General features: G+C 35.2%; 2 protein-coding genes across 34 annotated transcripts in view; one reads left to right on the top strand and one right to left on the bottom strand.

The window, feature by feature from the left end:
* Kua (Plasmanylethanolamine desaturase Kua) overlaps nucleotides 1-7,907 on the top strand; it is a 54,219-nt gene extending 46,312 nt beyond the window's left edge. For all 5 annotated transcript variants that reach the window (XM_073968343.1, XM_073968342.1, XM_073968340.1 and 2 more), the window contains one exon: nucleotides 4,791-7,907. In XM_073968343.1, the coding sequence (XP_073824444.1) occupies nucleotides 4,791-4,881 (91 nt within the window). In that variant the 3' untranslated portion in view covers nucleotides 4,882-7,907. The remainder of the gene's footprint in view (nucleotides 1-4,790) is intronic.
* Nucleotides 7,908-9,756: 1,849 nt separating this feature from the next.
* The window catches only part of Mondo (MLX interacting protein mondo), a 101,555-nt gene continuing 85,732 nt past the window's right edge, over nucleotides 9,757-25,579 (bottom strand). For 21 of the 29 annotated variants that reach the window (XM_073968313.1, XM_073968319.1, XM_073968309.1 and 18 more), the window contains exons 6-16: nucleotides 15,248-15,380; nucleotides 15,096-15,182; nucleotides 14,845-14,934; nucleotides 14,266-14,785; nucleotides 12,926-14,205; nucleotides 12,433-12,830; nucleotides 12,120-12,362; nucleotides 11,932-12,059; nucleotides 11,743-11,866; nucleotides 11,452-11,581; nucleotides 9,757-10,306 (exon numbers count right to left, since the gene is read on the bottom strand). In XM_073968313.1, the coding sequence (XP_073824414.1) occupies nucleotides 10,173-10,306; nucleotides 11,452-11,581; nucleotides 11,743-11,866; nucleotides 11,932-12,059; nucleotides 12,120-12,362; nucleotides 12,433-12,830; nucleotides 12,926-14,205; nucleotides 14,266-14,785; nucleotides 14,845-14,934; nucleotides 15,096-15,182; nucleotides 15,248-15,380 (3,267 nt within the window). In that variant the 3' untranslated portion in view covers nucleotides 9,757-10,172. The remainder of the gene's footprint in view (nucleotides 10,307-11,451; nucleotides 11,582-11,742; nucleotides 11,867-11,931; nucleotides 12,060-12,119; nucleotides 12,363-12,432; nucleotides 12,831-12,925; nucleotides 14,206-14,265; nucleotides 14,786-14,844; nucleotides 14,935-15,095; nucleotides 15,183-15,247; nucleotides 15,381-25,579) is intronic. The other 8 variants (XM_073968336.1, XM_073968332.1, XM_073968335.1 and 5 more) reach the window with 1 other exon arrangement.

Raw genomic sequence — 25,579 nt, 5'->3', positions numbered from 1 at the left:
ATATATCACGTTAAAATAGGATATGGTTCTATTTCTAATAGCCTGTTATTTTAGTTTGTGCTTTTTAATTCCAACATAAGTTTTAAATCTAATTCAGATCTTAGTTTTAAAAGGGTGTCCAAAACACATTTTTCTTTGTAACATCTTTTGAGTAAATAAAGAAGAAACTGACGGCATTTGAAATTCTATCTCTGTATTATCGGCGATTTCTTCGTTAGAATTGCATCCATCTAAAACTTCCAACATTATATCATCGTCATTATACATGACAGATGTGAAAACTTTGTCATCGATGGCAACTAATTAATCAATATCTTCCAAGTGTTGGGAGAAATTAGAATGAAGATAAATGTCTTCAGGATCGTTCAAAGGACCATTCCCGCATGATGAAAACAATTACCAATGAGAGAAGACGTTACATTTCTCCATGATTCATCTAACAATAACAAGGCATCCAACACATTTAATTTCGTACTTTGACCCTTTTTTATTCTAGCCAGGATAGTGGATATTTGACGATCCGGAAATGCGGTTCATGGTTTGTAAAACAGATGTGACATTGGGTGGCAAAAATTAAGGCTTGACTTAAAACCGCCATCTTCGAACATTTTGTGTATATGTTTGGTATTTTTGTTGTTTGAGTTTGAAAAATATACATACAACAAATTGTTGAGAGAAAATTTTCTTCTTCGTATGATTCGACGTTATAACCGATAGCAAAATTCAAATATTTCACAAAAAACCGACGTTACAGCCGATATGACGTTATATGCGATGACGTTATAAGCGATATTTATTTGTGTGGAATATAAAGGGCAGAAATTCGGGACTTTTGGATTTCGTCGCTATAAGCGATATGACGTTATTAACGACGACGTTATAAGCGATTTCGACTGTATATACATACCTATGAATGACTTAAAAACAAAATAATAAAAAATAACTATATTAAATATATTCTTCAGAAGATATATTACGTAAATATGGGACATGGTTATCTGATTATCTTTAAAATAATCAGTTATTTTTGTTTGTGCTTTTGAATTCCAACAAAAGTTTTTAATTTAACTCAGATCTAAGTTCTTCTGTGTAAATAAATTTTTGAAGTGTTTCATAGCTAGACACGTCTATGACACCGACGGTAATTGAAATTCTGTTTCTGTAGTATCCTCAATTTCTTCATTAGAATTGTCTTCATCTTCCAATATTATGTCGTCGTTGAAAACATTGTCGTCAATGGCTACTTATTCATCAATATCTTCTACGTGCAGGGAGAAATGAGAATGAAGACAATAAAATTAAAATGTCTTCAGAATCGTTTAAAGGACCATTGACAATCGCGCATGATGAAAACATTTAGCAATGGCAGATGACGTTACATTTTTTCACGCTTCATCTAACAATAACACGACATCCAACACATTTAATTTCGCACTTTGATGCTTTTTTATTCTTGCCAGGATAGTGGATATTTTCCGATTCCGGCAATGTGTTTTTAATACACCTTGGTCCATGGGTTGAAAACAAATGTGACATTAGGTGGCAAAAATTCAAGCTTCATTGATTTGAGAGCGCCTCCGTGGGAGTCGTTATTCAGTTCTCCAACCCCATCTTCGAACATGTTGCGCATATGTTTGGTATTTTGTTGTTTGAGTTTGGAAATTTATACATAAAACAAAAATGTGTCTTTTTTGTATGGTTCGACGTTATAACCGATAGCAAAATTCAGATATTTCACAAAAATCGACGTTATAAGCGACGGCGTTATAAGCGATATTTATCTGTGTGGAATATAAAGGGCAGAAATTCGGGACTTTTGGATTTCGACGTTATAAGCCATATGACGTTATAAACGACGACGTTATAAACGATTTCGACTGTATATAAAAACATTGATTTTATTACGGTAATTTTACAAATTTCATCGTTCTTTTTGTAAATATTATGAAAGTACTCATTAACAGCTTCCCGATTCATAATCAGCCTTATCATGGATTTTCACTAGTGAAAAATTTCGCAAGTGAAACAATTTTCCCTTTCACCTTTTCGCCTTATCGTAGTCCATGGGGGAGATGAAAAAATGGCGAAAAAGAGATAAACAAAAAAGATAAAACCTTAGATAACTTTTAGTGTTGCCATGCTGTAGTTTTCTGTGGGCTGTTTGGGGATGTTCGTAAGACATACACATTTTTTGCTTTCCCATAAAAAAATTAAGCGATAACAACAAATTTGGCAACTCTACACAGTAAATCTGTGGTGGTGCTTTCATGTGTGTGTGCGCATTTTTTGTTTACTTTGCATTCGAGCCTATTCATGTGGAAATAAAAATTGAGATTCATAGAAAAATACCTATTTTATCAATAATTAAATGCATTAAAATTGTAGCATTGTATTTAAGAAGCGTGTTTAAAGTAATTTTTGTTTTAAATATTGCAAAATATGATGTTTTTATTAATATTTTTGCCCAATTCCCCATCAATTTATTTGCGAATTTTTTCACAAACATTTTTCGCTCTCCCTTTCGATTGTGATAGCTATTTTTCACACTTGGCGGATTTTTTCCCTTCCGACCTTCTCCATGATAAGCCGAAGGGGGAAAGGGAAAAAATTCACGGGGAATTGCCGTTCATGATAAGGCTGAATAACTTTGGTCTCACTTCTGTATATTTATGCAGCGACGCAATACAACAAAAATTGTATATTTTACAGCACAAAGTCTGTTTTATTTTTACATAAAAAAGTGTCAACTTTGGTACTGCGCCAATCAACGAATATTAACGTTATTTACAAAAACTAATTATTTTCAGATGACTTGATGTGCTTTTTATTATTCTGTGCAAAAAAAATTAAAATTTCGAAACTTAAAAAATAGGGTTTTGGCCAAAAATTTGTTGATTGAAACCTATGTGCTAGGTGGGTTTTCAAAATTGAATCAAGTTTGTAAGTAAAACAAAAATAGTTCGAATCCTTTAGTTTTAAAATTATTCCACATACTATTTGGATTAGAAATTAATTATCATAAGCATTTTCAGTTAAATCATACATTTCTCAATTTTATTGATTTGTCTGAAGAGCATTTTAAACATGAAAATTTTACAAACAAACATTTATGTACCTATTATTAAAATATTTGTTGCATACGAAAATATACAAAATGCATAAATATTGCATATGCACATATAATTTTTTGCATATGCAAAATTTATGCATTTTTCATGTATCATATGTTTTATATCACCAATATTCTTTTTGATATATACAATGGCGTTAGCACGAACTACTCCTCCATTTGCCCAATGTTTAAATGATTTACAAGGAACTTGTACTATATGTACTGAAACAATAACAGATTTGAATGAATGTCTACTTGTTTTTCGTGAAAGGACAAGAACCCCCCAATCGACTAAAGCTTAGCTGTTCAAAGGCTCCCGAAGAACATTGGTAGGAACACCTTACCAATGACCATATTATTGACTGGCTTAGTAGAATCTGACAGGTTGAATTTTTCCATCGCGTTGCACATATATTCGCGGACCACACTGGTACAATATATATGTGGTCGACAAGGTTTCTTTATCTGCACTCCAAGTGCTGCTGGCTATGGATTTGAGGACCTTGTTCCTACATCTTAGCTTATCGCAGACGTGAACATGCTATCGAATGTGACCCCTAGAATCTTGGAGTAGTTGATGGTCTTGTTCCTAAATTCCACGTACTGGTGTCCACACATATAATTGATTATCTAACGTTTCAAACTTATCCGGAGGATAGTCCGCTCGATGTTCTCAAACAGCGTGGAGTGATTCGCAGTATCAAAGGCTTTTGATAAGTCAAGCGTCACCATCACTGTTCTGTCACACGGCTTGCGTGCAGTGCTGTTGTCGTGCTATGTTGCTTACGGAACCCATGCTTATAGTCGGGAACTGGATAGCTATTTCTGACGCTGGGGAGAATTAAAACCTCAAGGGTCTTTGCTATGGGCGACGAAAGCTATATCGGTCTGTACAATTCACCCATGTCGCCCATGGCCAGACGGCCAGACCTTGCAAAAGCGGGCTAGTGTTTGACCTATAACCTGAAGTACAGATATTTATCGGCGGAATGTATGTATATGTTTAGCTACTCTACTTCGGCAAGCATTCCATGAACAGGTCATTAGAGCCAGGAGCAAACGAGATAGGTCTGTATTGAACAGACTGATGCAATAGGAGAGCTATTCCTCCACCTTACAACGCTGTAAGCTGCAGTCGTTGTTGAGCTTGGTTTCCTGTGCCGCCGCAATTTCCTCGATTTTACCACGGAATCCTTTGCAATTAAATTGCAAAAAGTATGCATTTTCGGGGATTGAAACAACAACGACTGATGTTAAGTCGTGTATTCAGATGACGACGACTCACTGGGGGCTGTGTGTGCAGTCCCTTACATGGACGAGTACAGAACAACCCTTGAGATGCACCCACTCCCGACATCTATAACATCTCACCGAAGGTTGTGTATGGTGGATGCGGATGTGACAAACTGAGCATTGGTCGTTAGTTAAAAGCATTGAATTAGAGATCTCACTACAAATCTAAAGACCTAAAGCGCACTATTTGTTGTTGTAGCAGCAAAGAACCTACGTAGACGCATAGTTTTGACGCTGGGTTGACAGCTTTGATTTCGGGTCAATCCGGTATGAAAGAAACTGCTGCCATGGGATTGGACTCAATATTTGTTGATACCGTTAATTTAAATTTAATACTATATTAATATATTACATTTATAACAATTTCCTTGCTATTTATTTCCAGGTTTTGGTCGACGCTAGAGTGCCTTATAGAATTTATGACAGGTATGAAACCACGCGATGATGATTTGAAATGGGCTAAAAAGGTTACATAGCTGTTTCAATTAGCAATGTAATGGACCAATCACAATTAAACGCATGGTTTTGAATCAACTACGTCGTCTACATCTACGTCTATTCTTAAAACAATTCTTTACCTATAGAATATAAGGACAAGAAGAAAACTAACTAAGCAAAAGAAAACAAAGAAATTACTAATTAATTTACTTTGCTGAATGTACAAACAAAACAACAACAATTTACAATTATTGCTAAGCATTATGAAGAAACACGAACCAAATCAAGATTTGAAATTATACCTGAGTCTATTTACTTTCAAATTTATACCTATTCAAAACTTTTACATTTTTTTACTTTGTGTAAATGCACCATAATCTCTATAAGAATGTATGTATATCTGAAAATTTGTTGTTATTTTATTATTTCACATTTTTATGAACATTCATACGTACATACTTAAAAGATATTTTCTAGAAGCAATCATATTATAGATATTCGTTGACAAGTAAAATTTTATGTATTAAGAGTTTTAGGGAATCTCCGCAAGTTCATTGATTTAGCAAATGAATGACATCGAAAATGTACATACATACATAGGGACTGACTTCCGAAACGTCAGTTGCTTTGTTGCATGAGGAATAACTGAACGCATTTTTCTTGCGTTTCGGAAATCAGACATGTATGTATGTAGATATGTATGTACATATGTGTTTATGGAAAGGACCGAAATTAAAACTTATATAGGGGTCGATTATCGTTGCCAGTTGCCAAAATTACTTTATGTATGGCAACATTCAACTGAAGTTGCGAATCTCCGTTGACGAAGCGGCTATTTTTCAGCAATCACCTTTTTTTAGTTGCAGTGAACATTTTCGAAGAAACAACAAGTAAAATAGAAAGGAAAATTAACATTTTCTTAACAATTTTGTTTATTAATCAACTTTACAATCATTCTAACCCATTGGGGCAATGTATCATTAATTATTTTGTGTATCAGAAATATGGTGAAAATAACGAAAAAACAACAGTTTGAAATATTATTTGATAAGTTGAGTGCAAATCCAAGCTTTGGCCGAGGAGTTCGTGTTTTTGGTGAAACCAAAGAGACAGCAGATGAAGCGTGGAGGCCCGCTTCGGACTGTGGCAGAGAGTCTGGATTCACTTTAAAGCTAAGCTGAAGAAGAAAATGGCTCAAAATAAAAGAAACTTCGACGCCATTGGCTACACCAAGGAATTTCGTTTCTGAATAAAAATGGTTTTTATTTTGTCTTTTTTCCTCCTCCGTCCACTTCGAAACGATCAATTTTGGCACAATTTATCCTCTATCAAGTGAACAACTTCCTTCAATACGTTCAACAATGTAGATTGAGCCATGTAATTCTTGTAATCATTGCCAATGGACATTTGGAAACTTCCCTCCGCAAAAAATCTCAACGCAGCGCACACTTTTAAAAGTGGGGATATTGCTGTTGATCTGTATCTTACTTTGAAGTCATCCTTAAACGTTTCCACAATGTAAACTACGGCATCATCGAAAATACGCAATAAACCTAAAATAATTTACTGATTATACAGATCTTTCCAACATGGGCATCAACTTACAGTGCAGATGGCAATTCCAATGGATTGGAATGTACATTTCTTTATCATCAAAAAATAATTCCACTGAACTTATGATTTTAAAATAGTTTTTTTGCGAATTGTGTGTTTATCGGCCATCCAGTTGGGTGGGGACACATGGCACAATCATACAAGGTACCTGCATCAGTCCAGCTGAAGTACTGCAAGCTGTCAATAAAGTTGTTATAATTGAAAACATAAAAAAAATTAAATGAAAAATTGTGAATTTTTGATGTATTTTTGTAATAATGCGTGTATTAATACTTGCCTAATGAAATTTTGTAGCAAAACATTTTTGACATCTCACAGTACTGAACTGTTGTTTGTTGTAGTTGTTGCCTGATGCATCTACCTGGTAATTGTGCCATGGGTTGACATAAATAATACAACATTTCATCTCAGTCGCTCTGCAATTGACAACGCAACTCAAGTTTAGTGGCAATGCATAATCGACCCCATAATATGTTAATGCCTTGTGTGCGGAAATTGTTAATTTTCTAACATTACCCTAAGCGTTTTATCTGAAAAGGATCTTATTTTAATAAATTTGTTATTTGTTAAGAAACAAACACGAAGAACAGTTGAATGCTTATTGAATACCCGAAAAATTGCTCAAAAAGGTTTACAAAACTAATTTTTGAAACACAAAACACTGTGAATTTCATAATCGTATTATTATTCACATTTGGTGTGGATGGGTATAAACGAATTGCTGACCAACCTGACTGGCCTTTGAGATCTGTTTTTAAGGAATAACAAGTTATACTCAACGGAGTGTGATTCAGGAATTCAAATTTAAATAAAATAAATCAATTTTGTAACCTCGAAATAATAAACTCACAAAGGTATTTCAATGTCATTCATTTGCTGAGGTCAATTACACAATCTTAACACCAGTTCATACAAAATGTGTCCATTAAAATTAGTTGTATGTTTGTGGGTGTATTCCCAATGATAAATAACTATTGATTATGTGAGCAATACTTGCAATATAGCAATTAAAACAGAATAAGTGGTGGCACAAGACATTAAGGCAATATAGTTTAATTCCAGTGAATTAAAAAACGAAAAGAAACAATTAATTTTTTTTGTTTTCATTCCTTGCATGTTCGTAGTTTTAGTTTGGTGCCATTAATATTCGTTAATATAAACCTGAAAACAATTACAATTACCAAAAACAAATTAAAACTTTACGGACATAATTAAAAGGAAGTCATTGGAAATATGCACACTGTTTGGAGTTTTTGACTTCAAGTTGTTTTTTTTTAAGAAAATATAGGCAGCGATTAACTTTACTTATGCTAGCAGGCACACGTACAAATAAGGGATGTTGAATGGGAAAGGTTTCCAAAAATCCTGGGGTTGTACGGGATTTCTTCGCAATAATTGCAAATCAATAAAATGTTCTCAAAGGATAAAAATTACATACATTAAAAATAAATGTTTAAAAAATTAAATTAAAGAAGTGATGAAGAGAAGAAGAAGAAGATTCATAAGAAAATTATAAAATAGTCGGGATAAAGCTTAACACACTATCATTTTTGACTGTCAATTTTTCGGGAATATACAAAACATTTCCTTTCCATTATGATTTTCAGCTTTGGGAATAGAAAAACGGATAAATTTTTTCGAATCGAGTCATTTTACTAGCCCTTCTCAGCCAGAGACAGACGACTAGCCCTAAAATCTTTTTGGCCGACATATGTTAGACAGGTAATATTTATGGGTTTTGTTTTTTGTCCTTTTTTAATCTGGGAGCCACCGTGGTGCAGTCGTAAGCACGTTCGCCTTACACGCAGATCTGCAGTTCAAATCGCTGACCATAACAGCAACATTTTCGGTATGATATGGTCCAACCATATCATTGAGCCAATGGCTGACTTTCGAAACGTCATAAAACTGCGTTGTTTCAGTTATTATTATAAAAGTATTTTTTAATGTACACTGTTGCAAAATCTTAATCTATTAAGTTGGCGATTGAAATTTGACTACCCAAAAAATAAAATAACTACTTGGACGAACTTTTGCAAAGAGCTATCCAGACATCAGTGCTAAGTTTCTGCGCAAGATCACCGACGTAGCCAGGAGGAGGCCCGGGCCCCTCCCGAAATGGTAATTTTTAGACATTTTTTGTATATTTTACTCACAAAACATCAAATTCTGTCCGTTTTTCTTTTAATTTTGCCTTATTAACCCAATCCCTGCGGTGGTACCATATGGTACCACTTGTAAAGCTTGTAGTCGTTTACTCCATAGAATAAAAAAACCAAATACGAACATATTAATATTTGTCTTTTTCAGAAGGAAGCAAGGCAAGCAGACGAGGCAGCTTATGTACCTAGGCCTTAACGGCCCCGTTTTTCTTTAGAAAGGTATTTTGATTTTAATACAATAGCTTTTTTATTTTATGATTCCAAACCAAGGCATATTGAATAGGTAGCGTTATCATTCTAGCTGTTCGATATAAAATCACAAAACCCTTTTGTAGTAGAATTAATTTACCTCACAACATAAAGAAAATTCTTGGAATACCACGATGCCATTCAATATGTCTTGCTCCAGACCAATTAAATTCCCCCTTTGTTCAGAGTGTTGCTGAAAGAGTAGTTTTTATATCCTTATCTCTGGTTAAAACGGACTTGTAAAAAAGCACATATTCTGTTTTTACACTAAGGTGAAATTTCCCATTAAAGAGTATACAAATGGAATTTTAAACAGGGATAAGTTTTAGGGTTGAATTTCGAAGAAACCACAACGATATTTCTTGTTAAGCACATCTTGTTGTCACCGCTTGTTTTAAGTCTGAAATTACAGAGACATTAATATGAGAACGGTGCTAAATCTTACTGTGCTGTATTAACACTCAGTATGATTACTCATCATACAAAAAATCATGTCCATTAATGTATGTTTTATTCTAAGTAACAAATGATATTTGTAATTAAGATACAAAAGTCCAACTAGAAGAGAACAAAAGGTCCATTTTTAAATAAATGCAATTATTTTTATTATAACTGATTTTTGTAAGGGTTGTGTAAAGTCGAACTAATAATAAAAAAACTAAACAAAACACAAAGAAACAAACATGCTTTAAAGTAATTCTGCCTTAATATTTATAAATGGAATAAATGAAAAATATGATCTGTTTTTTTACGAATTAGCAAAAGAATTCATAAACTAAATTAAGCTTTATAGTTTTAAGGTTAATAAATACATGAAAAATATATCATAAAACATTAAAAAAATTGTGTGTGTGTTTTTTTAACGTAAAGAAGAAAACTCGACATATATAAGAAGCTTTATAATTTTTTTATTATTACAATTTTCTTTTTTTTTAGATTAACTAGAGTTACAATTTAGGCACATTTTATGTTGTTAATGGGCTTTATTTGTGTTACCCATTTATCATTGAATACAAAAATAAACAATTTGTACAAGTTTGTATACACATTTACAAAACGTATATATATGTAGTATATTAATTTTTTAATTAAAGACAAAACTAATGAAGATAGAAACGATGACATTAAAATTAAAAGAATTTACGTTTTCAAAAATCGCTTGATTATATCACTTGCCTTTTCTTCTTAATAGCTATTTCCTATGAAGTATACAATCAAAATAAAATAAAAACAAAACAAAAAAAAAATAACAAAAAAACTTAGTTGTATAGTAAAAACAAAAACTATTTACTAACTACTAAATCCTAGGTTCCATGTAAATTCGGATGTTGACCACTTGTATTGTTGACTGCCTTTTCAACTTCATCTCGAAGTGTAGACGGTGGATCAGACAAAATATCGGTCTTCATTGAAAGGTACTTCAATTTATTGGAAACAGCTGAAAAAGAGATTTGTTGTCTGTGTATTAAACATGGTTTTTTAGAGATATAATTGTAGCAGATTTGTTTGAAGTGATATGGACTACAGTCTTGATTTTCGTGCCAATCGCACATTAGAGCCGGTCAATACAGCACTCTAAACAAAATAATTGTTATAGGTTAGGTTAGGTTGAAAAGAGGATCGATTTAAGACATACACGTAAGCCAGGGCAGGCCTGTTGTGCGCTCTAATTTTTACCGAAGGTACTCCTTGTGGTACTGTTTACAGCGACATTATGTTTTTGGTGGACAAGTCCATGTTTCCTGATATAATGGTCCAAAAGCTCTAAATTAAAAGGTGACCAATTGAAATGACTTGTGGGCGCGATATCTATCGAAAGGAATGTCTCCGAAAATAAGACCTACTCCAAAATTGACTTTGTCGAAAAAAAAGTGTTTCAATTTAAACAGGGCGAGTCGGCAAAGCCGTTTGATATATTTTTACTTGTTCTAACATAACTTTTTCACTGGAACATACCAGATTTTCAAGAATGATCTGACCATATATCGGCTTGTAATATCCATACGTTTTTGCTGATTGTAGATGCATAATATGATTTTACAGGCAATTTGGCAAATTTGGGACGAATACGGAAGAAGTCGTACTATATCGTATGTTTTTAGAAATTTGAGGTGAGCATAATGGACCAGAAGTTCTCTGAGCAAGTGTTGGGAGCGAATAAGCGTCCTTTATTGAACCCAACCCAACCATCCTTGAAATAATGATGGGTTATTTAGTTTGTTCATACTCCCCAGCCTTTTGTTTTGACGTTTTCTACTTTTTGTACATTTTATACATACTTTTTATCTATGAATAGACAACTAAACCCTCAAAAGATGTAAATAAGGAAGGCTGCTAAAAATGGAGATTCCATCAAGAAGTTAGCATACCACAACAAAATATTCTTTATGTTGCTTAGGATGCAATTTCATATCCAAAGCCGAGATCTGCTTTTGTTTTTTATTACTGTTCGAGCACAGTCTGATATTTTTGGTTCCAATTAAAAACAACACCAATACGCTTCCCAATCAAAAATAAGAACTTCAACTTCCTCTACATTTTACATATACGTTCAACGGTATACAATATATTATTTATTCTTACCAGGTCTAAGATCAATTAGAGAACAGTGTTGGTCCACCCATAGGAAAGCTGTACGTCTCAATTCATCAAGGCTTGCGCTGGACACAGTTGATGTATAAGATGATAATAATGGTTCCAAGATAAGACCAAGCTAAAATAAATAATTATCACTACTTAATTGTATTTTGAAAATCAATAAAATCAACAATGCACTCAGGATCATACGAAATACAAATTATTATTCTATATTGCATTTCCTTTTCTTCAAATAAATTGATATTTGCAGTTCAATTATATAATGTATTAACTTACAATCCAAAACTTCCAATTTTCTTGCGTACGTGCACGCACATACTGCTCATATAACTGCCGGACATGTTCGGTACCCTGTCGCGTAACTGGGGCTCCATTGGCTGGTAAACTTGAGTGCAGGTGACTGTGGAGAGAAAGCAAAAACATTTTTATCACTATCAAAACCTATTTATACCAAATATAACGTACGTCAGAGAATTGTTTAATGCATCACGTTCCATGCGCAAAGCATCCATACGTTCTTTAAGTATATTCCGTTCGTTTCGCAAGTGTTTGATATGCTCGGCTCCTTTCTGCAACATTGCTGCCTTACTTAACTGCAATTAATTTTGGAATGGAATATCAAATGAATTTGCATGGTAAAGGTACAACCAAACCTTGGCATTATTTTGTTGAAGCTGCGGTATAAGATCGTGCAGTTGATCAAACCCATTTTTAATGTTGTAACGTCTCTTTTGTTCGGCATGAATATGACCAGCTCTCCGTTGGCTTTCGCGTGGATATTTCAAACTATGAGTAGGCGACAGAGGAGAATCTTGATCATGAAATGATTCTGGAGACAAACTTATATTGGCTGAGCAAGTATTTTGTGAACTTGCCGTCAGGGGAAAACTTAACATCTAAACAAGAAAGAGTTTAAAAAAATAAAGCAATTGTTATTGGAGTGTTTTTTTTCATTTATTAACTTACTTTACTGGCAGGGGGACTACTAAGCATTGACGGTGCAACAGGTGCTGGCAATGAAGTGGATTTTTTGGGTGATTTATGTACATTCTGATGATGCAGATGTTGTTGTTGCTGTTGTTGAACTAGCTGCTGTTTACATTGTTGCTGTTGCTGCAAAATTGACACTGAACTATTGACTACAGTAGGTGAGGGTGGAGATGGTATAGACTGTTGTTGCTGCGATGGCGCCATATACACATTCGTTTTGGGCCCTGTTCCTGGCCGAGGGCTTCCTTTGTTTTGTACGTTCATTTGGGGTGTTGGCATTGTTAGTGGCGTCTGTTGATTTACGCTGTTTTGCGCTGTGGATATGGCACTTGTCGATACACTTTGCTGCTTACTTAACGACGATACCCGAGAATCTTAATAGAAAAATGAATTATGTTAAGCAAAATTTTGTATTGTATTATTCAAAATCAAAAATATGGACACTTTTTTTACTTTTATGTTTACTTACTTGTCGTTAAAAGTTGTGCCAATGCGCTGTTTAGCATGGGGTCACTTGTGGCGCTTTGCAATTGAGCATTTAACCCCATACCAAGATAATTACTGTTTACAACACCTGCTCCAGATCCGCTGGTTCCACTGATACCCACCATTGGATTGGAAACACTTGTTGATGTGGAAGACTGCATCATATGTTGATGTATTGAATTACTACGAGATCGGGTTTTGTTAGCCTTGACTATATGACTTTTGGGTACAGCAAAGTTTCCCTCGTGTTGTCCTAGACGTGGATCAATTTTCGCCAGCGTAACATTCAGTGGCAAGCTATTTGAACGATAAATTTCTTTTGGCATTGTATTACTTGCTGCTATAGCCTGACCAATTGAAGGCTGTTGTTGTGTGTGGGAGGATAATATGTTTTGAAGATTTGTTTGAGTAGATGCCTGTTGAGCTTGTTGGCCCATATTCAATTGTGGAGGTAAAATACGATGACTAGATTGTTGTTGTTGGGGTTGTTGCATATTTGTTGGTGACAATTGTGCAGGATGTTGCAGCGATTGCGTTTGTTGCTGTGTTAGAAGGGCATTCGTCATATTGGGCAAATGCAACCCTAATGTCGGTGGTAATGATTGTGCGTGCATAGGTGCCCCAGGACTATTTCCTGCAGTATTCTGTCCCTGCTGTGGCATGTAGTAATGCTGATTGCTTGGCGCCGAACCACGTACATTTATATATGTACCCGTAGATGCGGACTTCTTGAAACTGCCTGTATGTGTATAGGGCTTATATTGATTACTGCTTACAAAATTGTCCGAGGTTTGAGTTAAATTGTACATATTTCGAACTTCTGGCGATGTTCCCTCGATTTTTATATTATGCAGTAAGTTGCTACTGTTTGACTGAGTGCTTCCGCTCATTTGCGCGGCTGATGTGTTTATCATTCCGTAACTTCCACTATGTATATTGGAATTTGAGTTGATAGAACTATTTCCCGTTACTAAACCGCTATTAGCATTACCACTGTTAACGGCCACATTTTCCGCAGAAACAAAATTCGTAGAGTTGTTCAATAAATTCGTAGTATACTGTTGGGGTGATTGTGTAAAAGTGTTGCCGGCACCACTTTGAAGTGCCTGTTGCCTTTGTTGGTTTGTTGGCTGATAGGCCGTAGCTTGAAGTTGAAGAGAATTATTAGTCATGAGCATCTTTTGATGTTCGGCCAACATTTGCTGGTAGATGTTAGTCTGATGCATTGTTGGCTGGGCTTTGTCGTAATTGTGGGGTTCACGTCTAAAGTGGAATTAATTAAGGGAATAACATGTGTTATTATTATAATTATTTTGGACTTACCTAAACGGTCGTTGGGAACTTTTTGATATACGTCCTTTTTTAACGGGGAAATCATTAGTGTTACTGTTGCTTTGGCGTCCTCCTATTATACTGCTGCTGCTACTACTACTAGTAATTACGTTACTACTGTCCACCAATCCTAAAGAACTTGTTGTCCCACTAGCACCACCTGAATTATCATAGGTTTCAATTTGTTGCTGCTGATGTTGTTGTTGTTGCGTTTGGGAGTTTCCTTGAGGTATGAGTGCGCTGGAATTTTGTGTGTTGCTCATAATGCCATATTCTGTGTTCAATGTTTGTAAAGCTGTTTGATTTGTTCGATTGTCCGTTGACGCAAGCATTTGAACATTATTGTTGGCACCACGCGCCACAAACTGTTGTTCAAGATCGGAGTAACCCAAGGTGTTTAGAGGGGTATTCAATTCCATCATATTAGCATCTTCGCTGATATTTGCCATATTGCCAACAACGTTTGATGAGGATACATCCATCATATTTGTAGATTCCATTTGTTCCGATCCTATAAAAAACAATCAATGTTTGCAACAATTCAAAATAAATGCAACTCAGAACAATTACCCATCATTGATGAAAAGTTATAATCAACATTCTTAATAATTTCATCAGAACCCTCTTCCGGCACTGGAGGTAAACGTGAATTTAATAACTCTAATGTGAGAAAAGTATTATTTAAGTCAAACAAATTTTAGCAGCGAAAGGATTTGGTATATCAAAATGTCAAAAGAAGTAACGAAGATTTTGAGCGACATATTGAATACTCAAATAAGACGTGTGTATGTAGTAGAAATCATATTTTTTTATTAACAAACCTGCAAACGTTAAATCGATGTCATCTAAATTCGGTTGTAATGGTCCTAGACTCGGTTGTATAAAATCAGCATTACCAGCTTCTCGAGCTGTTGTATTATAAAAAAAACAACATTTAGCCATTGTCTGCATGTTTCAGTTATAAAACACTTACCGATTTCTCTGGAATCAGGAAAAGGGAAGGGACCATTTATAGCTGAAAATAATGTATCACTGGTCCAGTCATCAGATATCATCAAATTTCTATCATTCAAGTAGGGCCATTCTAGGAAGTCGAATTCGCTTTTCTATGATGTTAAATGATAAAAAAATTTTAACCATTTTAGCATGAACAACAGTGAGAATACATTTGTATTTGACATTGACTACTCGATATTCCGAAACGCTTTTCAAGAGTTTTGTGGGGGTTATATTTTTCTTGTGGGGAAGAACCTTTATGCTTACTGTAATGTGAAGATACATAGGCGGCATGATATTTTCGCCTAAGTCAAGGGCTGTATAAGAAAAAAGTAAAAGTATGACCTAATTTAAATGATTTCCGGTGTTTTTTTTTTTCTTTTAACAGAAATAACTTAAGCAAAAAATGTCAGAGAAGTCTCCCTTGTCCCGAATGGGATGTTTGTGGAACAATTATATATATAAAAATGTCATCCAGCTTATGTGTTTCCGCCTATACCGTTTTCTTTGACATCACTCCCCCATAATATTTCGCGCTTGCAGAACTTTTAAGCTTTAAAAGGGTCAGCCCTACAATTTGACTCCACTCCGTTAAACTGAACCTTGTCCTTAGTTTAAATAAATTACTGTTCTAAAATTATATTTACCCGTGAACAGTATACTCTCATTCTACCTAAAGAAGATATCTATGTTCGTCTCAAGTTGTATACGTTGGCCCACAGACTTATATATAGATGGTGATATTCTTTCTATGACAAGCAGCGTGGCCAATCGTTCAGTTCAGTGGGTCAAATTTTTTTGAAATACTTTAGAGCACAATATTACTTACAGTGCTTCGTAAAGAAATTGTGTGGCCAAAAAGTGTTTTATTTTGGTATTCAAGGTAAACTTTTGCGAAGCTCTCTTGAAAGCAGTAAAACATGGAATTCCTCAAGATAGCATATTCGAGCCTTGTTGTTACTATATTTCTAAACGATATATCCAATTAAAGTCTATATGGAAGCTTATTCATGTATGCGGATGATAGAACTCTGTTACGAGGGGAACTAGAAAAGTTTCTGGGCTAAGCATCACTTAGTGCTGTCAGACGCCATTTGACATTTTTTTTTGTGGAAAGTTTGACAGTTTATAGCCTAAACGTACTAAGAACACTTTGACATACGATCATGCGTTTTGTTATTTAAAGTGACTTGAAAAAATCAACTTGCAAAAAAAATGGAATTTACTTGTGAATATTCTCGTCCGATCATTTTTCACAACTCTCTTCGTGGATAATCACGACAAGAGTGCATCGATCATATCAAATCTTTGTATTTCGATAAAGGACCATCCTATAGCATTATGAAAAACTGGCCTAATAAATTCAATAGTGGCCGACACTCGCCAACAAAACGAAGGTGGTGAGGGGGTCCAAAAACGGAACGGTGAACGGATAATGCAAGATAGCCATGTTATATACCGTAAGATAGAGGCATCCTTGGGCATTTATTTCACCAACTAACAAAGGCAAAAAAGTGGATTTTCTCGTTGGATCCCGCGATGATCGGCGCAAGAAATTTAAAAAAAAATAATAAAAATGAATCCAGGTGACGAATCATGAAACTATGCGAAAGAGCCCGAAAATAGTAGCAATCGCCAGAAGATGCTGTAGAAGCGTTGAAAAACCATGTTTTGGAGGTGCTTCAATAATTGGTTGAGTGCATGAAAAGTGTATAAATCATGCTGGAGGATACTTAAGAAAGAAAATAATAGTACTATTTTTGATTGTAAATATTCGCATTTTCATTGTTAGGCCAGAAACTTTTCTAGTTCTCCTCGTATATCATTAAAATCTGGAATTGAGGCTAAATATTCAAATAAAGCACGCATTAATAAACCTGAAATTAACTCAAATAATACCAAACTAATGAGGATTTGACCTCGATGTGCACAAATTACCCGAGGGTATAAAACCTCAGCCTTTGGCCTAAAGAGGGTATGTATGGTAACATGGGGCGGCTTCGCCACTGGGGCGCCTTCGCCAGCGCCGATTTTCTTCCAAACTATAACTTCTAGAGAAATGCCGTTTGTTCATTTTTAGCCAATTCAAAAAGCCCACTGTGCCCGTTTAACGAAGATCTTTCATCTCCCAAATGTTGGCATTTCTATCAAATATATGATGAACGCGGTTTCATGTTTTTGGGGTATTGCGAAAAATATTCATGGTAGGTATATTTTGTGATATCTTGTATACCTTTTGTAATATCAAAATTATATTTTACACCGTTAACAGACAACTACTCAAGAATATAAATCCAAATAATTTGCATAATAAAAGTATTTATAAATATCAATATATTCATATTATGAACTATGTAGGGGGTGGGGCGGCTACGCCATGATAGGGGTGTAGTGCGTTAATGTGAGAAATATGTCAGGTTTAACATAAATTGTTTATGCTATTGATATACCACACTATAAACTGAAGTTTAAATCAAATATTGTGCTTAACCTATCTAATTAGGCAATATTTTCATTTTTATGCCTAAATTCCTACCTACTTCAATTAACGGGTAGAATATGTTTCTTTTTGTAAATTTTAGAATCATTTTTGATTATTAAATAGAAAATATGTTACTTTTATGCATAATGTTGATATTTGAGGAGGAAGTATGGTAAATGCCAGTTTTATAGTCCGTTGATGTATGCCTATGTCGATGGCGAAGCTACCCCATGGATGGGGAGGCTTCGCCACTTTTTAGACATTTCAAAAATAATATTTTAAAAACAAAATTATAATCACGTTTATATCAAAACTTATAGTCAAGATATGCTAATATTTTTACCAAAAATAATATTTGGAAAAACTTTAATGGTGTCGATATGAGAACATTTTGAACAAAAACGTGGCGAAGGCGCCCCATGTCATCATATATACACTTTGATAGTATGTTTGGACGAAATCCGTTTTAGACAATTTGGAGTTGATTTAGCCATGTCCTCCGTCTGGCTGGTGCTAAACTGGGTAGTAAGTACGTGGGTAAAACGGATTTAGTCCAAACGTTGTACATCGTATTATTTCTTACAGACTCGGATTATGTTCGAATATTGACTACATCGGAACACTCTTTCGGGTACCTCCCAAACAAAGTTCAGAGAGAGTGCGGTACAATTTTTTAGGTGGCACGTCCATATTTCCTGAGAAATTGACCCAAAAACTAAAAAAACTTAGAAGTTTGTGTTTATTTCTTTAGGTCTAGAGGCTGAGGGTATATCTCTGTCGGCACAGTTGACTGATACTTTATATTTTCATTGGTGAGACCCATAACTTCCATCTCAAAATGTTCTTGACACAAACGACCCTTACATTGTGTAATATCTAATTTTAAATTCTTTGCCCACTTTTTCATATACCCGGGTACTTTGGGAAATACAAAAATTCAAAAACCACACTGTGCCTGTTTCACTTTTTTCTCATTTTTAGCCAATTCAAAAACCTCACTGTGCCCGTTTCACGTTTTGCTCATATTTAGCCAATTCAAAAACCCCACTGTGGCCGTTTCACGTTTTGCTCATTTTTAGCCAATTCAAAAACCCCACTATGTCCGTTTCACTTTTTTTGTTCATTTTTAGCCAATTCAAAAACCCCACTGTGTCCGTTTCACTTTTTTGTTCATTTTTAGCCAATTCAAAAAGTCCACTGTGTCCGTTTCACTTTTTTGTTCATTTTTAGCCAATTCAAAAAGCCCACTGTGCCCGTTTCACTTTTTGTTGCTCATTTTTAGCCAGTTCAAAAACCTCACTGTGACCGTTTCACTTTTTGCTCATTTTTAGCCAATTCAAAAACCCCACTGTGCCCGTTTCACTTTTTGTTGCTCATTTTTAGCCAATTCAAAAACCTCACTGTGTTCGTTTCTCTTTTTGCTCATTTTTAGCCTTTGGGTGCTGACAAAGAAAACTTGTTGACCTCTTAAGGGTTGTTTACACCATCTATCAATGTCGTATGAGATGCCAAATTTTCTACCTGTGAATGTTGTACACATAGTGTAACCACTATGAAAATTTTCATCTATCAAAATGATTTGGCAACTCATATGTAAATTTTTCATTTAGGGAGCGCTCTATTTGATACGGCATTCTCGTATGTAAACATAAATTTATCAGCTGTTTTCTGACATTCTCAAACAAAAAACAAAATCTTTTAAAAAAGAAAATGGAAAGGTATGTATATTTAAATATTCAGTAAAGTAAATAAATGGCGTTTATAATGTTATTTTCAGATCGATTGGTCGAAAGAAGCAGTGTTTGAAATGATTTTTTGGTGGCAAAAACATGAATGCCTCTATGACTCCAAACACCAATTCTACCAATTCAGTTTCCTTCAACCAAAATTAAAATTTGCGCAAAATTGCAACTCAACAATAAATGTAAATAATGACAAAAACAGCTGTTTTTATATTTTTAGGTTATGTCATACGAAAATAGCACTTGCAGGTATGAACGCACAAATTGAAAGTTGTATGGATGACGCATGGCAGAACTAACAGGTAGTGGTATCACACCAGCTGATCGAATATGAAAAGTCAAATCCCTTTATAAAAAAAATTTTGTTGTTGTAATTTTCCCAACAACATAAAGAAAGTTTTGACATAACATATTCAAAATTTTACGATGCCACTACCTGGTTAATTGTGCCATGGGATGACGTCAATTTTGACAAACATAGAGAATGTCGAATGGGTGAAAGAAATGGCAGCTCATATGACATTGATAGATGGTGTAAACAGCTCTTTACAAAGCTATGCGGCGCCAGCGTGGTATGCAAATGCTAGCTATACGCAAAGGAACTCAATTGGTTAAATATTTTGGCATAGACATACAAAGCAGTGTGGAATGGAAGGATGCTTTACGAATGAAACTTGCCCCAGACATTGGAGTTCTACGAAAGTTTAGAAAGAAAATTAATTAACCAATATAATAAACAAATAATTAAAGAAGGCTACATCAATTTTGTTGGTGGTGTGTGCTTATTATGTGACCTACACTGTACATATTGTTTATTCCTTTCTAAGCCTATAATTTAAATAATTCATAAAAACATTTACATACACCCCAAAACTACAAGTCGTATCTTCCTTACCTTCGGCAATTAAGTGACAAATGCTAGGAAAACTGTATTCGGTGAATACAAAAATACTAAAAAGAAGAAGAAGAAGGAAATGGCAAAACATTCGGGTTTAATGACTGTGCAATTTGATTCTGAAAAGAACTGTTATTTAATTAAAAGAAACATCGTTTTTTATATCTTTCACGCAAGTATTCAGACCAAATTGCAAAAGTATGGCAACAAATAGAGAGGAATGGATATTATTTCTTAGTTCGGCTTTTCGGACAAATATTCTGTAGAGGAACAACTATGTAAGTACGTAATATACTTTAGGTGTTCAAACATAATACTTTCGAAGTTTACAAGAAGTTATTCCTATTTCAACGAAAGAGTATCCCAATAAGTTTATATCATACATACGTATGTAGCAGTACGTACAGTACTGCTCAAAACAATTGCAACTAAAATTCTTCTTTCAGGTTTTATATTTTTCATGAGAAATTAAAGATCTTGGAATGTAATTTCAGTTGTAGTTGGGTTGTTTAGTCTCCATGGGAAATAAAAGATCTTGGAATGTAATTTCAGTTGTAGTTGGATTGTTTAGTGTCCCATTTTTTCAATTTATTAAATAATAGTGGGTCATAAGAGCTTATAAATAAAAAGCCTGAAGTACAATTTCTTGCCAAAACAAATTCTCCAAAAAATGTTCCAGTATATATATAGAAATTAAGTTAAAAATTCGTTAAGCTCAAAGACATTCATATTTGTTACCATTTCGAACGATATAATTTAATTAATCAAATCCTCCAGCTCCTTGATTCTATATAAATTATTTAATTAATTAATTTTCTTATCCCAAAATCACTAAATTACAAAAGCACTTATTAGAATTCATAGCAATTGCTTGTAGCTACAAAATCACCAAGTAGTTATTCATAAAATGTTCGGTGACTTAGACTTGAAACCATACATTTTAACATTAAATTTTTTGGGACTATTTAGTGGTAAATTTACTGGCTCCAAAGAGAGCGGATACCATCGAAGAGAGTTTCATCATAAAGTGTATTCGTTTATTGCAATGGTATTTATGCAGGCAATATGTGGATTTCTATTCATGTATTGGATATATTTTCAAGAGGAATTCAATATTGAATCATATAATACGACGGGAAATATGTATTTGAACCTCACTTATGTATTGGGTTGTGCTGTTATTTCGTTCATATACATTTACTTTTTCATCTGTCAAATGTGTTTACTGCAAACTATAGATACGGTTTTGAAGTACCAACACACGATCTCAGTATACAAATGTGGAAGTTGGAATCTACGTCACTGGTTTTGGATGTATGTCCTATTAGCCACCACAAATGTCTGGAACAATTACAAAGCATTTGAGAACACTAAAGTTGGAACTATGGCCTTTATATGTTATCAAGTATTGTGCAATTTGGTGTTTGTTCTCTGCGGCATAGTAATGCTGGTGTTCGTTGGCATAATACGAATTGTCGACAGCTGCCTGTGTCATTTAAATAAGGAAATATATAGAATTTTGATCGATAAGGATTCCATAACATAACAGCAGTTTCACATAAATTCACTTCTTACAAATCGCAAGCAGCTATTGGATATTTGTGAACTGAAATTAAGTGAACGATTTGGTCCCATTTTATTAGTGATAGTGGGATTTATAGTGTTTTCAGGTCCATCTGGACCGTTTTATTTTATATCGGTAATATCGTTTCAAGTCGATAATAATTGGAATCAAACATTGAACATATTTGTAGTAATTTACTGGAGTATACCTTGGATTGTTATATTTGTCGCCATTATGTCAAGCAACGTTAATGACCAGGTAAAAACACGTAAAATAAAAAATGCAATTTATTTTTAAACTTGTTAACGTGTTCTTTCATAGATTTTTTGGTTGTTGTTGTAACAGTGATTTTATTATATGTTTGTACGTTCATTATTCTGCTTAATCTGGCTCTGAGTCTATCTCCAATTCTAGGAATGCGGCTGCTTCGATGGGATGTAACCACAAATATACTGGAGTTAGTTGAGTAGGTTTGGCAGGACAGTTGAAAAAGTTGCGTTATATGTGGTCAACAAGGTTTCTTTATCTGCACCCCAAGTGCTGCCGGTCAGGGACTTGAGGACCTTGTTCCTACATTTCAACTTGTCGCAGATAGCTGTGACATTCGCAGACGACGTGAACATGCTGTCGAATGTGACACCTAGAACTTTAGGGAAGTTTCTGGTCGGAATTCTGATACCATCGATCATGACATTCATCTCTTATGCCGTCCATGTGGTGAACAGAGTGACCATAGATTTAATGGCGGATATTTGCATATTCCTCGCGTTGAAAAAGGCGCTAAGATCGATCAAATACTAGTTCAGAATTTCACAAATATCATCAGGGAAGGGGGCGAAGACAGGAGTGGTAGTAGTTAAACAGTTCCGGAGATATCACCCCACCTTTGAGAACTCCCTGTTGCACTCTACGGAGCATGGACTCCTTGTTCCTGAATTGCACGTACGACTGGCGTCCACACATATAATTGATTATCCAACCCCAGCAAACCAAATGTCTGATGTCCGACACATCGGAACTATTTCGGAAGCAAAATAGTTCAGATTTCGTTCCGATTTCTTAACGATTTTTCGAAGGGGAATTTGTTCAGATTTCGTTCCGATTTCGGAGAAAATGTCGGAAGTAAATTTCCCTTCGAATATGCTAATGTTTTTCTTCAGATTTCGATACGAATTCGGATCGATATGTCGGAAAGAAATTTGCCTTCGCACAGCAACCACCTTTTGTACATATCTAACAAACAACATTTTAGTTTGTTGTCGAAAAACAAAAAATAAAATTCGCATATACAATTTTTAAATATTTTAAATATAAATGCAACATATAATAAACCAAGCTAGTGCTGATAGACTGAACATATTCGTGCACAAGGTTTACATTGTTCTACTATAACTTCAAAATGATAACATTGAAGATCATTAGATACGTTTGAAATTACAATCTTCCAATAAAAAAAGACAAATTTATCAATAAAAAAAGAGGCGTCAGAGAAAAATTTTTTCCTTCGATATTCATACGACATTATTCCAAAATCGTTCAGAAATCTTTACGAAGATTCGGAAGATACATCAGATTTTCATACGACATTATTCCGAAATCGTTCATAAATCTGTACGAAAATTCCGAGAAAAAATTCGAATTCCGAATTTCCCAAGGATTTTCTTCCGATTTCGTTCCGAATTCTGATCGAAATCGATCCGATTTCGCTCCGACATTTCGTTCCGAAATTATGTCAACCACTTCATACAACTTTCGTTACGATTTCGGATCCAAAATCGAACGTATCATCCGAATTTTGTTCCGATTTCGTTACGATATCGGTACGATTGGTTTGCTGGGACGTTTCAAAGTTGGCCAGAGGGTTTCTCCGCTCAATGTCCTCAAACAGCGTGGAGTGCTTGACAATATCAAAGGCTTTTGATAAGTCAAGTGCCGACATCACTGGTCTGTTACACGGACAACTCTAGTTGAGTGCTGAATTGATATGTGTGGAGATAGCACGCAGCGCTGTTGTCGTGCTGTGCTGCTTACGGAACCCATGCTGATGATCGACAACTGGATAGCAATTTCTAACGCTGGGGAGGTATAAAGCCTCAAGGAACTTTGCCAATGGCGACAAAAGGGAATTCAGTAGCCGGACCACCCTTTCCACATTTTCCAGACTTTGGGAAAGATGTGGGTGGCTAGCAACAGGTTGGGAACTTTAGTGAGATACTCGACTCTCGGCATATCCTGCTGTTTCAGCATTACCATGAAGATTCCATCAGGGCTCAACGCTTTGGAGGACTTAGCGTTCCTGATGTCATTCCCGGGATGCTCGACAAACTGTCGATTCAAATAACTTGCGGAACTCTTCCTTCTTTCTAGGGATCGAGAGTGACTTAGCGATTGCCCACATTTCACTTATTCCGGCTCCAACGTTGCAAATCTTTAGATGAGTTAACGATTTGTTCCGCTTATGCTCACCGATAAATCTGTTAACTTCCAGTGTCAGCTCCCTGACTCTGGGGTCAGTCACCGTGATTGGAACGACGAAGCTCATCACGCTCATTTGCTAATCCCGTCGCCTCTGCGAGGAAGTTTGGTCTCACTTCGGGTATTCAACCAGCAGGTATATGGCGACCGGCTGCAGCTGTGATTATGTCTCGGAACGTCCGTTCTGCTACCCGAACATCAGAAGGGTTGAGTAGATTTCTGAACCGGCGATTATTGAACTCTCTGAAAATTGGCCAATTAGCTTTCCCACGACACTGCGGCGTTCAGAGGTGATGAAGTCGGGCGGTCTGCTGATGGAGACAATTATTGGAAAATGGTCTGATCTAAGAGAAATGTTACCAGGGGTCTAATTACGACAAATTACTAACGCATCTACCTTAGTAAATGTACGATTGGTGGCGCGAATAGGTTTTCATAGTTCGATTTTTTCATTCACGAACAAATACTCGATCGAATCGAATGTCGTAATTAGGCCCCAGGTGACGTCATTTGTCAGGCCAGGTGACTCGATGGTTATGTCTGGCGAACTAAGCCACTCTTCGCTAATTCTGGTAGGAGCGTCCTCATTGACCGTGCAAAACGTAGAACTATCTATCTGCTCTGTCAGTGGTAACTACTTACAAATTAACTTACTAATCCATTATTTTACGTATTGTATGGCTACTAGTCGAAAACAATGTTCTAGTTCTAGTTTTAGAACAGTTGCTAACAAAAACTAGCGTGCGGACAGTGAGCGTTGAACTCACAACACTCGATTTTGTAGTCAGACACACACATTCTCTGTGCCACTGTACACATTACTTAGTAATAAGTAAAGTTAGTAGTTTTGCCTTATAAAATTTTTTAAGCAATAACCCATTATTTTTAGCCTCTTTGTAATCCAGATAATAACATCTTTATATTACTTTGTAATGGGTTATTCGGCTCATGTGCCTCTGCTGGATTACATAACCTCTGTTAATGTCCATTACTGTCTGCAGTTTTTCCACCTTAACCCCAAATAACAACGTAATCGGCAGGGAAATGCGTCGAATCAAAAATTTAAACAACTGATTTTTGATCCGATTAAAGTCAATTTTGGTCACATGCATATTTTTTACTCAAATTATGAAGAAGTTCAAAACTAAAGA

This window comes from Musca autumnalis, unplaced genomic scaffold (genome assembly GCF_047663935.1).
Source record: "Musca autumnalis isolate F117 unplaced genomic scaffold, ASM4766393v1 scaffold_2, whole genome shotgun sequence".
In the NCBI taxonomy this organism is placed as follows: domain Eukaryota; kingdom Metazoa; phylum Arthropoda; class Insecta; order Diptera; family Muscidae; genus Musca; species Musca autumnalis.
The sequence above is the reverse complement of the archived record's forward strand: the minus strand, read 5'-3'. Positions and strand labels throughout refer to the sequence as shown.